At 37.9% G+C, this 15,730-nt stretch overlaps 1 protein-coding gene across 8 annotated transcripts in view; it reads right to left on the bottom strand.

Annotated features, from left to right (window-relative positions):
• Nucleotides 1-15,730, bottom strand: part of LOC133640136 (liprin-alpha-1-like) — a 93,869-nt gene that overhangs the window by 43,036 nt on the left and 35,103 nt on the right. For all 8 annotated transcript variants that reach the window (XM_062033699.1, XM_062033702.1, XM_062033704.1 and 5 more), the window contains exons 3-7: nucleotides 9,469-9,570; nucleotides 8,960-9,124; nucleotides 4,139-4,213; nucleotides 3,427-3,528; nucleotides 321-554 (exon numbers count right to left, since the gene is read on the bottom strand). In XM_062033699.1, the coding sequence (XP_061889683.1) occupies nucleotides 321-554; nucleotides 3,427-3,528; nucleotides 4,139-4,213; nucleotides 8,960-9,124; nucleotides 9,469-9,570 (678 nt within the window). The remainder of the gene's footprint in view (nucleotides 1-320; nucleotides 555-3,426; nucleotides 3,529-4,138; nucleotides 4,214-8,959; nucleotides 9,125-9,468; nucleotides 9,571-15,730) is intronic.

The following is a 15,730-nucleotide window of genomic DNA, read 5'->3' as shown; positions in this document are numbered from 1 at the left end:
GTGCACCTGTATTGTTTTGTGGTCCATGCAGCCAAATTAATAAAAATGCTTACTTGTCCAGCCAAACACTTAGTAAGATTAAGTTTCCTACAAGCAGAGGCGCTATCAGGAATTTCCCCCCCCACACAACACCGGCCAGTTATCGGGGGCCTTTGGCTTCATCCCCACTCTACCATCCCATGCGCTCTTGCTTGGAAATGAACGTTAAAATCTCGTCTACTGTGATGAGTGTGTAACGAATGTAACAATATTAATCTAAACAAACCTCCACTTCGGGAGTTAATCAAGTCCAAAATAAACACTATTCATATTATTCTTACTTCTCTTAGGTCTCTTTGTAGTCGTGTGTTCATGTCTTCAGACTTGATGAGGTCTTTTCTGGCAGTGTCCAGATCTTCCTCCAGCTCATTGATTCGGGATGCCATTGAAGCCATGCGTTCTTTCATCTGGCCCAGGTCAGCTGTCTGACGGTCCACCACCTCTTGGAGTTCCCCAACCTTGCCGAAACCAAGGCCCAATTCATCCTCCTGACTAAGAGAGCCATCTGATGATCGCTGTAGGTAAAAATATGATATACATATATACACACACACACATGTATATACACATATATATATATATATATATACATATATATATATATATCTATATAGGGCTGGGCAACGATTACAAATTTCAATCAGAATTAATCGCACTATTTCTCCGATTAATTACGATTAACTGCATTGTATACGCAAAACCCAATACTGAATCCAAAAGTAGTGTGTAGTGCACCTTTATTGGAATATTCTCCCATATGAACAAAAGCGCCAAAACATTTGTTGTGCAAACACAATTTAAATCAGTACTTGTTAAACAGTAGCAGTTAAATAGCATATTTTATGAAAATCAACTCAAAAATGTAAATACAAACATTCAAGCTTATTGACACTGCCAGGGTATCTAAGTTATCCTGTTTGTTATGGAAAATAAATATAAGCTACATACAAATCCCTGAGCCACAATCATAACATCCGAACAGGCAATTTCTGAAGTAAAAGCAGAAACATTTTCTTTTATCAGGGAGAAATTATGGTTACCGATTGATGTCCAGTAGTCCCCCACTGAGAGCAACTACAGCTGCACTTTGTAAAGTTGTCACTTTTACAGTCCTCTCCTTTTCGTACAACTGGTGTATTCTTTGTGCGATGGTGCGTCTTGATGGCGGCTCATACGTGCTGTCACTTGTTGCAATTCGCACAATGTTTCTCAGGCCGGCGTCTTCCACAACACTAATGGGCCTACAGTCTGTAACTATCCACTTCGCTATGGCATTTGTTAGCTTCTCTTGCTCTCGTTTATCTATACTTCTCCCGCACGCTGCATGTAACGTTGTCTGCCGAAGCTTGGCTACACTTTCTGCTTTGTTGAATGGTTTGCTCGCATCAACAGTGTGCTTCGCGTTAAGGTGATATTTTAGACTGGAAGTACTCCTGTGATAAGAAAATTCAGCTTGGCAGTGGCTACAAACGACTTTGCTTCTGTCAAATCCGCCACCTGGAAGTACTTTATAATGAAAATGACCCTGTAAAAGTTCTGTTGAGTTACCCTTCTACTCCATGCTTGTTTTGTTTTCTTCCGCGTTCTCCTTCCTTTTCCGCAGGAGCCAGCAATAGGCGTTAACAAAATAAAAGCAAGTAAACAACATACACAAATGCGCGATAAAATAATATTCGGCGTTAATAGATTGATAGAAATTAACGCATTAAGTTGCCCAGCCCTAATATATATACATATATATATATATATATACACACACACACACACATATATATACATACAGTAATATATATATATATATATATATATATATACAAACCCCGTTTCCATATGAGTTGGGAAATTGTGTTGGATGTAAATATAAACGGAATACAATGATTTGCAAATCCTTTAACCCATATTCAATTGAATGCACTACAAAGACAAGATATGTGATGTTCAAACTCATAAACTTTTTTTTTGTTGTTGCAAATAATAATTAACTTAGAATTCCATGGCTGCAACACGTGCCAAAGTAGTTGGGAAAGGGCATGTTCACCACTGTGTAACATGGCCTTTCCTTTTAACAACACTCAGTAAACATTTTGGAACTGAGGAGACACATTTTTTAATCTTCTCAGGTGGAATTAATTAGTAATTAATTTTTTTTTCTTTTTCCTTTTTTTTTTCTTTCCATGATGGCAGGTGAGGCCGTGCCTCTCCTGCCTCTAGTGACGGCACGCCACTGCCAGAATCCCATGCAGCCCTAACTCTTCCGGTCTACATTATACACCCCGGCTACCACCAAATCCACCCACACATCAACCCCCCCCTCTCCGTGCGTTGGTTGAGCGGAAGAGTTAGGGCTGCATGGGATTCTGGGTATTGGTACCGTCAGTGTAAGATGTGTGGCTGCTGAGGTAGTACGCCTTGCTGTCACTTACGTGAGCAAGCTGAAACTGCATTCTACATGTGGTCGAGCAGGTACACTGTTTGGGCAGGCTGTAGAGGGCGCCAAAAGCAGTGTCATCTCGCCCTGATATTCGGGAGTCTCCCGGTAAAAATGAGAGGGTTGGCAAGTATGACGCTATCAAGCGCCATTCATTCAAAACTCGCGGGCCGCACTAACATCAAATTTCCACATTAAAGTGCGTGCCGGTGCGTGTGTCGGAGACCCCTGGGTAACATAGCACAAAGCATTTAAACTTTGTATGCGGTGTTTTTCATTTTAAATAAAAAATTTTTTTTTTGTGGCTCCCATTATTTTCTTTAATTTGTGAAACTTGCCAAAATGGCTCTTTGAGTGGTAAAGGTTGCCGACTCTTGTCCTAGCTGTATCTAAACACCTGTATCACGTATGATTGTTTTCTCACATCCATCCATCCATTTTCTACCGCTTATTCCCTTCGGGGTCGCGGGGGCGCTGGAGCCTATCTCAGCTACAATCGGGCGGAAGGCGGGGTACACCCTGGACAAGTCGCCACCTCATCGCAGGGCCAACACAGATAGACAGACAACATTCACACTCACATTCACACACTAGGGCCAATTTTTTTAGTGTTGCCAATCAACCTATCCCCAGGTGCATGTTTTTGGAGGTGGGAAGAAGCCGGAGTACCCGGAGGGAACCCACGCAGTCACGGGGAGAACATGCAAACTCCACACAGAAAGATCCCGAGGCCGGGATTGAACCCACGACTACTCAGGACCTTCGTATTGTGAGGCAGACGCACTAACCCCTCTGCCACCGTGCTGCCTGTTTTCTCACATGTGCTGTGATAATTAAACACGAAACAACTTAATCAAATTAACAAAACAGATGGTCAGACATTATCTATCAAATGTGGTTTTGTCTCAATCTCGGATTTCAACCATATGCTATTTCACGTATGGTATGAGTAGCCTCACCTTTCCATTCGTGCTTGGTGCATTTTCAGAGTTGTGGTTGACCTCACTGGTTCCATCTGCCAATCCTCTCTTATGGAAGCTCTGCTCCCTGAGGTAAGCCAACTACAGAGATAGGTTTTCACACGTAAGAACCGTACAGTAAGTTATTTATTTGAAATCAATAAACACTGAATAACTTAAATCTATTTTCATAATTTGACATGTATTATTTAAAAAAAAATTCTTTTCAGCTACAGGCTCAAATGTGTACGCCCTGGGCTTAGACTTTGTTTGGGGCATACATGAACAAAAGATGACTGCAGCATTAAGTGCTTCATCATGAGGCATAGCAAAAATCTAGAACAGTTCAACATCCTCTGGGGGTTTTGTCAATTTTAATCCCATTAAAGACAGGGAAGATTCAAGACTGGTCTGTCCTTTAAAAGGATGTACACCCATATAGAAGAGCAACGATAGTAACCAAATTTGTTTCTCAGATTCAGGATAAAGCAAACAATAGTACAAAAGTACAGCAATATTTCACAATCCAGACGTAGGGTATATATTGTACATTGTCACAAATGTGTGAATGCAGAATACAGTGCACATTAAAGATGAAAAGGCAATATTTAAAAAAAAAATGGTTGATTGAGCTGATAAATGAGTGTAAACATTTTAACAAAATATCCTTCCATGTGAACATCGTATTGAAGGAAAACAAAACTTCTCTCACTTCTTTGTGCGACATTGTAAGCTGTTCCTCCAAAGCACTGCATCTTTCCAAAGCAACGCGCAGTCTCTCCCTTACCTACAAGACATATAAAATAGACATCCACCATACAGTTGAAAGTTATGAAGGAATTTTATTCTTCACAATCAGTTTGAACTTTAAGCACATTAATAATTTATAGTAAACATTAGGGGTGTGACGATACACTCAGCTCACAAGGAGACAATAATAAGGCAAAATATATGACTTTTGTTATATAACTAAGTCACACAATTACTTTGCATGAATTACCTAAGGATGATCTTGATAAACTGCTGAACTAATTTTCTTTGTTGAATCATGTTCTTCAGTGGCACAATGAGGACCTTATGGGACTTCTCTCCTTACACAACACTGTGGTGGTTGTCTTAAAGGATGCAGCTTCAGAAGGTCTTCGGCATCTCTTATATCGCAGCTGTCAACTGTATCAATGATTCAGGTGTTTTATCCCTGTGCTGGTAACATGACTAGCTTGTGTGACGGCAGCAGCTTCTGCTTGGACATTATCACCGCAGTAGCTGTTTAACTCTGATGAAAAAAAGACACACGTCTATCGGGCCTGAGCAGATGAGTGATTTTTTTTAAAGGTTATAGTGTGTGCAGTTCCTATCTTGCCTAACTAATGGCCACTTGTCATTATGTGTATTATCAGTCACAATAGCAATGCAATGGTCTTTTCAGCTACCAGTCAGTGACAACTGCTTGAAAAACACAGCTATATCAGTGTTTCCCCCAAGATTATATGGCGTCATTATCATTTTGATTGGCAATGATGAATATATTTACTTTAAAAAGACTAAACAAATGTTTTATGTATATTTAAAAACAAACTGTCTTATACTTACTAGAAATAAAAAAAACATATTATATTGTTCTTCTCTACTTTTCCAATTGTTGCTGCTTGTTATAAAAGGTAACACAGGCTATACCAGGGGTGCTCACACTTTTTCTGCAGGCGAGCTACTTTTCAATTGATCAAGTCGTGGGGATCTACCTCATTCATGTATATAACTTATATTTACTTATTTATGAAATATATGTTTTGTTAACAAGTTTAAGGTGTTTAATGATAATGCAAGCATGTTTAACACATATAGTTAATAAATTAAAGGTGTTTAATGATAATACAAGAATGTTTAATACATATAGTTAATATTGTTAACATGTTAAAAGGTGTTTAATGATAATGCAAGAATGTTTAATACATATAGTTAATATTGTTAACATGTTAAAGGTGTTTAAAGATAATACAAGCATGTTTAACACATATAGTTAATATTGTTAACAAGTTAAAGGTGTTTAAAGATAATGCAAGCATGTTTAACACATAGTTAATATTGTTAACAAGTTAAAGGTGTTTAATGATAATACATGCATGTTTAACACATAGAGATTCCTTTCTTTCATGAAGACAAGAATATAAGTTGGTGTATTACCTGATTCTGATGACTTGCTTTGATTGGAATCAGACAGTGGTGCTGATAACGTCCGCATTTTCAAATGGAGGAGAAAAAAAGTCCTCCTTTCTGTCCTATACTACATGAAAGTGGTTGGTTTTTGTCATCTTATTTGTCCAGCTTCAATACTCCTTTGTATACACTTTACAAGAAATACATTGGCGGCAAACTCCATAGCTTGCTAGCTTGTACACGCCAGCTTTCTGAGACTCTTAGCGCAGGCAGGATGAAGCAGAGCTTTTATTGTTAAGGCAGAAACTGTGCATTCGGTCTTTGGAGTTTTGACGACAGGTACGGCGCCAGAGTCTGTTGAAATAAAAAGTGTTTCTCGCCTTCCTGTCGGTGATTTTTTTCTTAATAATGAGCTGGCAGCAGCCAGCGTCATCTCAGAAGACCCTCGGGTGCCGTGAATGTCAATCAAGTGACGAAAGTGACGTCATAGTGAAGATTTATGATCGCTCATTTTTAGGACTATTTTTTTAATGCCTGGCTGGCGAACGACTGACACACCCTCCGCGATCGACCGGTAGATCGCGATCGACCGGTAGATCGCGATCGACGTAATGAGCACTCCTGGGCTATACTATAGTCTGCCCTCGCTGAAAGTTGGAATTTGGTTTGCCAAATATGTAAACAGTCTTGAATTAGAGGTGAAAAAAATAACTTGAGGTGGTTTATTGCTGTTTGTCACAAGGAAGTCACTGTAAAACTAAGCACACTAAGGAAAGTACATTATATATACACAATAAGTGCAAATACATGTAAGAATCAAGATACATTTATAATATGGTTTGGAATAAACTGAAAAAAGCAATAATATTATACAGGATGAAGGTTGGCTATAATGGTGCTAGCTTAATTCTAACGTACAATGGAGCAGCTCATTGACAGGCTAACCAAAATTAGCATGGCCAATCGCAGGGCACATACATGGGAAAACTATCATTGACACTCACATTCATACCTATGGATAATTGAGAGTCTCCAGTGAACCTAACAATGTTAAGTTACGATGGAAGTATTAATGTAGCAAAATTATTTGCAAAAGCGTATCTCAATCTGGGCGTCTGTAATCCAATTCACGTGCCTGTGAACTAATGTGTGTAGGGATGATGTTTGATAAGAAATTATCGAGTTCGAGCCTATTATCGAATCCTCTTATCGAACCGATTCCTTATCGATTCTCTTATCGAGTCCAGATAGGTTGTTGTATATGGAAAAAAACACAATATTTGGTTTAACAAAAGCTCACTTTTATTGTATAAGAAAAAAATAAAATCTAATAAATAAATAAATATTGACTGTTACCCCCCTAAAAAAATAAAATAAAATAAATAAATATTGACTGTTGTAACCCAAAGTATATTAAGTGGGATTTTTCAGAAAAACAAATATATACATTAACACAAAAACAACCTGTCTCTTTGATCACTATAGGTGTATAAATAATAATAGAGTGTTAAATAAAATCAGTCCCTTGGGCACAAAACTTAAAATAATAAAGCTCTCCAAAAAGTGCACTTCTGCTGCTATTTGACATAACTGTTTGCTATGATGCTTTGAAATTTTTGCACTTTATTTCTTTATTGAAAGAAAATTCTATGAAGAGAAAAGTTGTTTGCAAATGTGGTTACAATGCTAAAAAATGAAAAGTTCAAGCTAAAAAAAGAAATACACTTTATTGAGTTAAAATCTTTCTTTATAGGGGAAAAGATGTGATGTTATGAGCTAGGGAAAATAACAACTACACTACCCAGCATGCAACGGGAGTGACGAGCATGCGCGGTAGCCCCGAAAAGTGTTGTTGCATGTCACCACCGGCAGCTGAGAATGAGGTTATGAGCACGCTGTGAAAGTAAACGTCAAGAAATCAGCCAACATGCCTCGTCTGCATTATTTATAATTAGACAGACAACACATAAGTGTGATTTTGTTTTGTTTACAAGGAAAGAAAAACAAAAGTTAAAAAAGGGAGATGTCATATATACATGCTTTCCCGATCTGCACCTAATGACTGAGCTACGTGACGTCCCGTCACGGGACGGGATTCGTTCCGAGGGATTCGAATAAAGAACCAACTCTTTTTCTTTACTATAGTGGTCTCGATAAGGGATGCGAGTCCGAGGACTCGGTTCTTTTCTTATCGAACAACCGGGAAAACCGGTTTCGAGTATCATCCCTAAATGTGTGTGTCTGTATCTCAATGTGTGTGAGCCGCGTGTGCGTATTTTTATGTTGCCTGTCTGTATTATGTACTGTATGTATAATCTGTCTGTCCGTAATTCCTAAATTTTTACACTTGACTTTTGATATGTTTCTGCTGTTAAAAAGTTGTGTGTCCGTATTCAGAGGAATGTATGTGTAAAGCAATCTGTGTCTACGAGTTGTATGCACATAAGGGGTTCGTGCTTCACACAAATTTAAGTACAGACACGCAAATTTTTTTACACACATACAAATCTTGGACACAGACTGCTTTACACATACACATCTTTGAAAACGGACAACTCTTTAACGGCAGAAACGTAGCAAAAAGTCACGTGCAAAAAGACAGCCAATTGAGAAAATACAGATTATTTTTGTTACCCACACTTATATAACAGACAGACAACTTAAAACATGTGGGGTTCTGATTACGCACACAAAGACTAAGATAGACACACATTAATTCACAGACACATGAATTGGATTAGACGTACAGATTGAGATACGCTTTTGCAAATAATTTTGCTACAATAATTGTTCCATAGGTAACAAAGGTTGTTAGGCAACATGTTAGTAACATGCATATTTTTAAAATGTGGGAGGAAGCCAGAGTACTTGGAGATAACCCCACACACACGGGAGAACATGCACATTCTGCACACCAGATGTCCAAATGGAGGTTGTAAGACACGTAAAGTTAGATGTTATTGTTGGCAGTAATGTCAAAATGAAGGTAGAAATGCCTTGAATAACTTGAAATACCTTTCTTTTGAACTTTCTCTCCTTACTTTTGTCGAGTGTCAATTCCGTTCAGGTGCGCAACCAGCTGTAGCTCAGCTGAGAGGCAGTTCAGTTCAGTTATGATATTTTCAAACTAATCAAAGACGAAATACATTACATTCATTCATACAATATGTAAAAAAAAAAGGGTTTTAATGTAAAAAAAAAAAGGTGTGGTACGTTTTTATTTTCCGTGGCGGTGCGCCATGATCAATGGTATGTAGGGGAAACCATGTATGTTTGCCACGGTGTTCGACACGATTGCTCTTAAAATAGAAATATTGTCACTTTTTAATCTCGCGAGATCTTGTCACACCCCTCGTAAATACTGAACAATTCGTACCTTCTCATCAAGGGCTTTGTGGTGTTCAAAAAGTGACTTAAGGGCTTTGAGGACTTCCACTTCACTTGAGACCCCTGCTGGAGACTGAGCTTGTCGTTTTACTACAGTCATCCTCAGACTACGCTCATGACGAGAAACCAGGCACTCCAAGTGCTCCAAGAGGAGCTAGACAAACCACAAATAATGTAAAAAAAAATCAATTGTTATTGTTGCTACAAAATTGCCACTGAGATTAACTACAAACTATAATTAACCATTTATTTTCCATCGTTGGCAGACAATAAACTAATGCATATGGTTACATAAAGTCTTGATGAAGCTGTAGTCCTTGACACAGAGGGCAAAGACAAGAGTTCAGTTATTTCATTGACAACTACACATCAAGACATTACCCAAATAGAGATTGACCAGCCAAACAAACTTAACTGCGGCAGACAATAAAATACTATCTCTTATTTGTTGTAATTTCAATAACACGTGTTCTTAAACATCACTGAATTGCAACTAACCCGTGTGTTGTTTCTCTCCGCTTTAAGTTCTGCAATCTCCTCCTCCTTTTCCAGAAGTTGTTCGCGGCACATGTTCACCTCCTTTGTCAGCGCTGCAAACTCCTAGGACAAAAAAATGCAGCAATGTCAAAACTTCTTAACATAAACTTTATTTTTAAGCCAATCATGAATTAGGTGCAAGCTTTTAAAATTGTGCTCACTGTCCCACACTACCAAATGTACAATCACATTTAAGATATGGACAAAAAAGATAAATATGTGCAGTCAGCAAAAAAAGGTAGTGTAATTTAGTTCTTAAACTTGATGCTTTTACAAATACCAAGTTTGATACTTACAAACAGTAAAACATTTTTTTTTTTTTAAATCAGTGGCATGGGGAAGTTTACTTACCTAAGGGTCTTAAACAACATTCTTACAGAAGAAAACACTTTTTTATGACTACAGGGTTTTTCCTGCATTCAAAATTGCGTAGCGGGCGCCTCTAGCTCATTTTGTGTCGGCCCCAGCCAGAGAGATTGATATCGCTCAACACGGCGTAAAGCTCCGGCTGTGTTGATTGAGCGATTGATGTCCCTCTGCGGCAGCTATGTATTTTAACTGCAGTTGCAGCGTTGCGCCACTTTTGAGGTGCTATATCAACAGCAATGCACAGGAAAGATCTGAAGCAACTACCGAAGAAGAAACAGATCCAATCATGTTTTTTCCCGAAACTTGGTGCATAGCGTTGACTGCCGTAACAAGTGGATTTCTGCCATACAGAGCATGATACGGAGGGATCACTGGACTCCTCCAGAACACGCCAGACTGTGCTGTGAACATTCTCTCTCTGGTAAGTGAACAGAGCTAGTAGTGTTAGCTTGGTTTCCAACCTTTTCTGACTAATTATAATAGATCGATTGATTGAAGAATTTATTACAAGTTTGCATAGGATCAGGTAGTTTTATGACGGTACAGATTGACTGGTACAAGGTCAACTAAAAGGAGTTACCCCAAGAAAACATTACAAGCATGTCGTGTTTATTCACAAAAAAGTTTCCTTCGTGTCAGAGTAACGTTTATGTTTTTAGCATTACAGATATGGCAGGCAAAATCAGCCACTACTTTAAAACGTGATCTCGCGAGGAGGAAAGTCAAGAGTCCAGGTGAAACAGAGCAGATAAATTAACTTAACAGGCAGTTAAAATGTAATGATTCATGGTGGTGACAACATGTGGACATTTTTGTCCACAGAGCGCTTTAAGGCTGCTTCAAAATCATCTATGAGTGTCTCAAGCTAAAGAAAGAGAAACTGGAAATTGTGATGTATCATGTTGTAAGCTTGCATGTTCGAAATAAACTCAACTTGAAAAGAGAAACTGGAAATTGTGATGTATCATGTTGTAAGCTTGCATGTTCGAAATAAACTCAAACTCAAAAGTGGCCCACCCACACAAGCTATGAGCCCATCATTCTCTTATGCAAGCGCTTAGGCCACAGGTTTCAAACTCAAGGCCCGGGGCCAGTTCTTGCCTGCGACATCATTTTATCTGGCCCGCAAACACCAGGAAATATGTGTCAATAATGTACTTAATATTTTCTCACTCGATGTAATGGATTTTTTTCATTTTGACAGAAAAAAATATATAAACTCCTTGAAATTGCATGCCTTTTAAACTTTAATTGTATCCATTATTGCAACAAATATTACAGTATATGATCATATTTTTAAAATTGTTTTTGTCTAGATAAAAATAAATACTTACATATCTGCTTGACTTATGATTTTACAGCAAACTACTCATCAAATTAATAAAAAATGACTCAGATCTGAATACATGTGCCATGCCCCTGCAACTTTCAAATTGTATGTGAATTACCATGAATTGATTAACGTGGACCCCGACTTAAACAAGTTGAAAAGCTTATTCGGGTGTTACCATTTAGTGGTCAATTGTACGGAATATGTACTGTACTGTGCAATATACTAATAAAAGTTTCAATCAATCAATAAAAAAGGTGGTGACCCATAACATCACTGAAATTTACATATTGAATGTATAGATAAAGACTTTTTGAGTTGAAGTGTGAATGCTCCAAAGGCAGACAAGACAGACCAGCAATAAAACAACATGAATATATATATATATTTTTAAGTATAAGAGTAAAGACTGTTTAGTTACAATTTGTCTACCTTGCTGCATGCATGTTCAGGGTGTACACTGCCTTCCGCCTGAGTGCAGCCCGACCCCGAAATGGACAAGCGGTAGAAAATAAATGGTTGGATGAACATATTTAAACCAGCAGACAGCCTATTTGTTTGAAATACAGTATGTGAGTTCTGCCACACACTGCACCACAATTGGGGTCTAATCAGGACCGGACTGTTTTCACGTTTTTTGCTGGAAATCTTTTGATCAAAAGATAAAACATCTTAAAGTGAACGTTAACGAATCAATAAAAAATGTGCATTATGTACCATTTTTTCTTATTTACTATTGTCCAGAACAGAGTGCTGAAATACAAGTATGAACAAAGTCGTACAGGCACATTTTTCCCCATCTGTCTCACACACACTCCCTCACAAACTCATACTTGCATATACACACACACCACAGGATTAAATGCATTGTTGGTTTGAGAGAATGTGCCATCCTGATTTTTGGCCTTGTACCACATATGCAGACATGAGTTGATGTACTTGCTTTTTGTTAGATTTCTTAGTGTGGTGGATATATATGCAAGATACTTTTTTTTTAATCAGCATAAGTAGTCTTTTTGCCTTCACTCTTACCACTGTGCCTCACTAGGATCTGGCCCAAATTCTCATTCACTCGGAGTGTGCAACTACTATTGGCTATGATCACGGACTACCCTGTACTGACCAATAACATGCCAAAGAAGGCAGGCCTTTGAGTAATTACAGAGTAGCTTACTTCCTACATTCCAGAACAGAAGCTGGGTAGTACAGCTCCCTTCTGAACTATCTATGCTTGCCTCTTATTTTCAACCAGTTAACAGTCTACCATCAACCTTATCCTTTCAAGGTAACTCATATGTACATGTAACCAAAAAGTATGGAACAATTAAGAACATTCCATCTTGGCTAATGAGGGGAAAAAAGCAAAACATTCAAAAAGAAATAAAAGATTTGTGACCAGAACCAGTCATACAACAAAACTCATATTCCAAATAAAACTATTGCCAAATGTAGGTAGAATGTGTAAAAAATTGTACCAGAAACATTAACAACTGTATCGAATAATAGTCAAGACAGACAGGGCTCTGACCCTGAAGAAAGAAAAAATAATCCCTGAAAGATTATAAAATAATACAGAAATGTCACAAGGAAAACGTGAAGACTTGACTTCGATTACTTTGGTAGTCATTTTTAGCTTAATATATGTGACTGAGATTTAAATTATTTTATACTTTGTAGTTGATCATTTTGTAAACTGTTTAGATGTGAGAAATTAACAATGACAACAATCATGTGTGAATGCATAATGGAAAGAACAAATCACTGTTTAGATAATAACAAAAGTTGTATGTAATGTTAAAGGCCTACTGAAACCCACTACTACCGACACACGTAGTCTGATAGTTTATACATCAATGATGAAATCTTAACATTGAAACACATGCCAATACGGCCGGGTTAACTTATAAAGTGCAATTTTAAAATTCCCGCCACACTTCCGGTTGAAAAACTCCTTTGGATATGATTTGTGCGTGTGACGTCACAAAATCCACGGAAGTGGTTGTACCCCATTTGACCCGATATAAAAACCTCTTGTTTTCTTCGACAAAATTCCACAGTATTCTGGACATCTGTGTTGGTGAATCTTTTGCACTTTGTTTAATGAACAATGGAGGCTGCAAAGAAGAACGTTGTAGGTGGGATCGATCGGTGTATTAGCGGCTAAGTACAATACTTACAGCAACACAACAAGGACTACTTACTATGCCTAGCCGATGCTTGCCGCCAAACCCACGGATGAAGTCCTTCGTCGCGCCGTCGATTGCTGGAACGCAGGTGAGCACGGCTGTTGATGGGAAGATGAGGGCTGGCTGGCGTAGGTGGAGCGCTAATGTTTTTATCATAGTTCTGTGAGGTCCGGTTGCTAAGTTGCTAACTTAGCCTTAGCGTCGTTAGCAACAGCATTGTTAAGCCTTACCAGGCTGAGAATTTTTAACCGTGTAGTTACATGTACATGGTTTAATAGTATTGTTGATCTTCTGTCTATCCTTCCAGTCAGGGGTTTATTTTTTTTGTTTCTATCTTCATTTGAGAACGATGCTATCACGTTAGCTCAGTAGCTAAGTGTGTCACCGATGTATTGTCGTGGAGATAAAAGTCACTTTAAATGTCCATTTCGCGTGCTCGACTCTCATTTTCAAGAGGATATAGTATCCGAGGTGGTTTAAAATACAAATCCGTGATCCACAATAGAAAAAGGAGAGTGTGGAATCCAATGAGCCAGCTTGTACCTAAGTTACGGTCAGAGCGAAAAAAGATACGTCCATCACTGCCTCTCTAGTGCTTCGCTGTGACGTTCCTCATCTACGAATCTTTCATCCTCGCTCAAATTAATGGGGTAATGGTCGCTTTGTCGCTCCGAATCTCTCGCTCCATTGTAAACAACGGGGAATTGTGAGGAATACTAGCTCCTGTGACGTCACGCTACTTCCGGTACAGGCAAGGCTTTTTTTTTATCAGCGAGCAAAAGTTGCGAAATTTATCGTCGATTTTCTCTACTAAATCCTTTCAGCAAAAATATGGCAATATCGCGAAATGATCAAGTATGACACATAGAATGGATCTGCTATTCCCGTTTAAATAAAAAAAAATCATTTCAGTAGGCCTTTAAAAGTGCAGCATATATTGTATAATATACATATATAATATATCAGTGTTTCTTAACCATAAAGCTGTGAAAGCAATATAGAGGGGCTGTCAAAAAATATGTTTTTCAGCTGTGTTTTTAAGGGCCGCAGCGGTTACTCAGTTGCAAAATACATTACCCGCACTTGTGGTAGTGATGATAATGTCAAACAAACAGAAGAAGTCTGGAGCTTTAAGGGAAACAGCACTTGTTTAAAATTGTTGCCTAATGTTCACAATCTTTATGAGAGACAATAACAAACGTCTTTTTTTGTTTTTAAGATTTTAAAGATGATAAAAAAACATTTGGAAGATGGGGCTAATAAGAGTCACCATTGTAGCATTCTCTAAAATGGGCGTATATATATATATATATATATATATATATATATATATATATATATATATATATATATATATATATATTACCGTTCAAAAGTTTGGGGTCACATTAAAATGTCCTTATTTTTGAAGGAAAAGCACTGTACTTTTCAATGAAGATAACTTTAAACTAGTCTTAACTTTAAAGAAATACACTATACATTGCTAATGTGGTAAATGACTATTCTAGCTGCAAATGTCTGGTTTTTGGTGCAATATCTACATAGGTGTATAGAGGCCCATTTCCAGCAACTATCACTCCAGTTTTCTAATGGTACAATGTGTTTGCTCATTGGCTCAGAAGGCTAATTGATGATTAGAAAACCCTTGTGCAATCATGTTCACACATCTGAAAACAGTTTAGCTCGTTACAGAAGCTACAAAACTGACCTCCCTTTGAGCAGATTGAGTTTCTGGAGCATCACATTTGTGGGGTCAATTAAACGCTCAAAATGGCCAGAAAAAGAGAACTTTCCTCTGAAACTCGACAGTCTATTCTTGTTCTTAGAAATTAAGGCTATTCCACAAAATTGTTTGGGTACAGGGCAAAAGTTTGGACACACCTTCTCATTTCAATGTGTTTTGTTTATTTTCATGACTATTTGAAGATTGAAGATTGTCACTGAAGGGACCAAAACTATGACACCTGTGAAGTGAAAGCCCTTTCAGGTGACTACCTTTTGAAGCTCATCGAGAGAATGCCAAAAATGTGCAAAACAGTAATAAGAGCAACGGTGGCTGTTTTGAAGAAACTAGAACATAAAACATGTTTCCAGTTATTTCAGCTTGTTTTGTTAAGTACATAACTCCACATGTGTTCATTCATAGTTTTGATGCCTTCAGTGACAATAGTCATGAAAATAAAGAAATCCCATTGAATGAGAAGATGTGTCCAAACTTTTGGCCTGTACTGTGTGTGTACATATATATATAATATATATATATATATATATATATATATATATATATACACCGTATTTTCCGCACTATAAGGCGCACCTAAAAACCTCCAATTTTGTC

This window comes from Entelurus aequoreus, linkage group LG02 (genome assembly GCF_033978785.1).
Source record: "Entelurus aequoreus isolate RoL-2023_Sb linkage group LG02, RoL_Eaeq_v1.1, whole genome shotgun sequence".
Classification (NCBI taxonomy): Eukaryota; Metazoa; Chordata; class Actinopteri; order Syngnathiformes; family Syngnathidae; genus Entelurus; species Entelurus aequoreus.
Note: the sequence above shows the minus strand (reverse complement) of the source record. Positions and strands in the feature narration are given on the sequence as shown.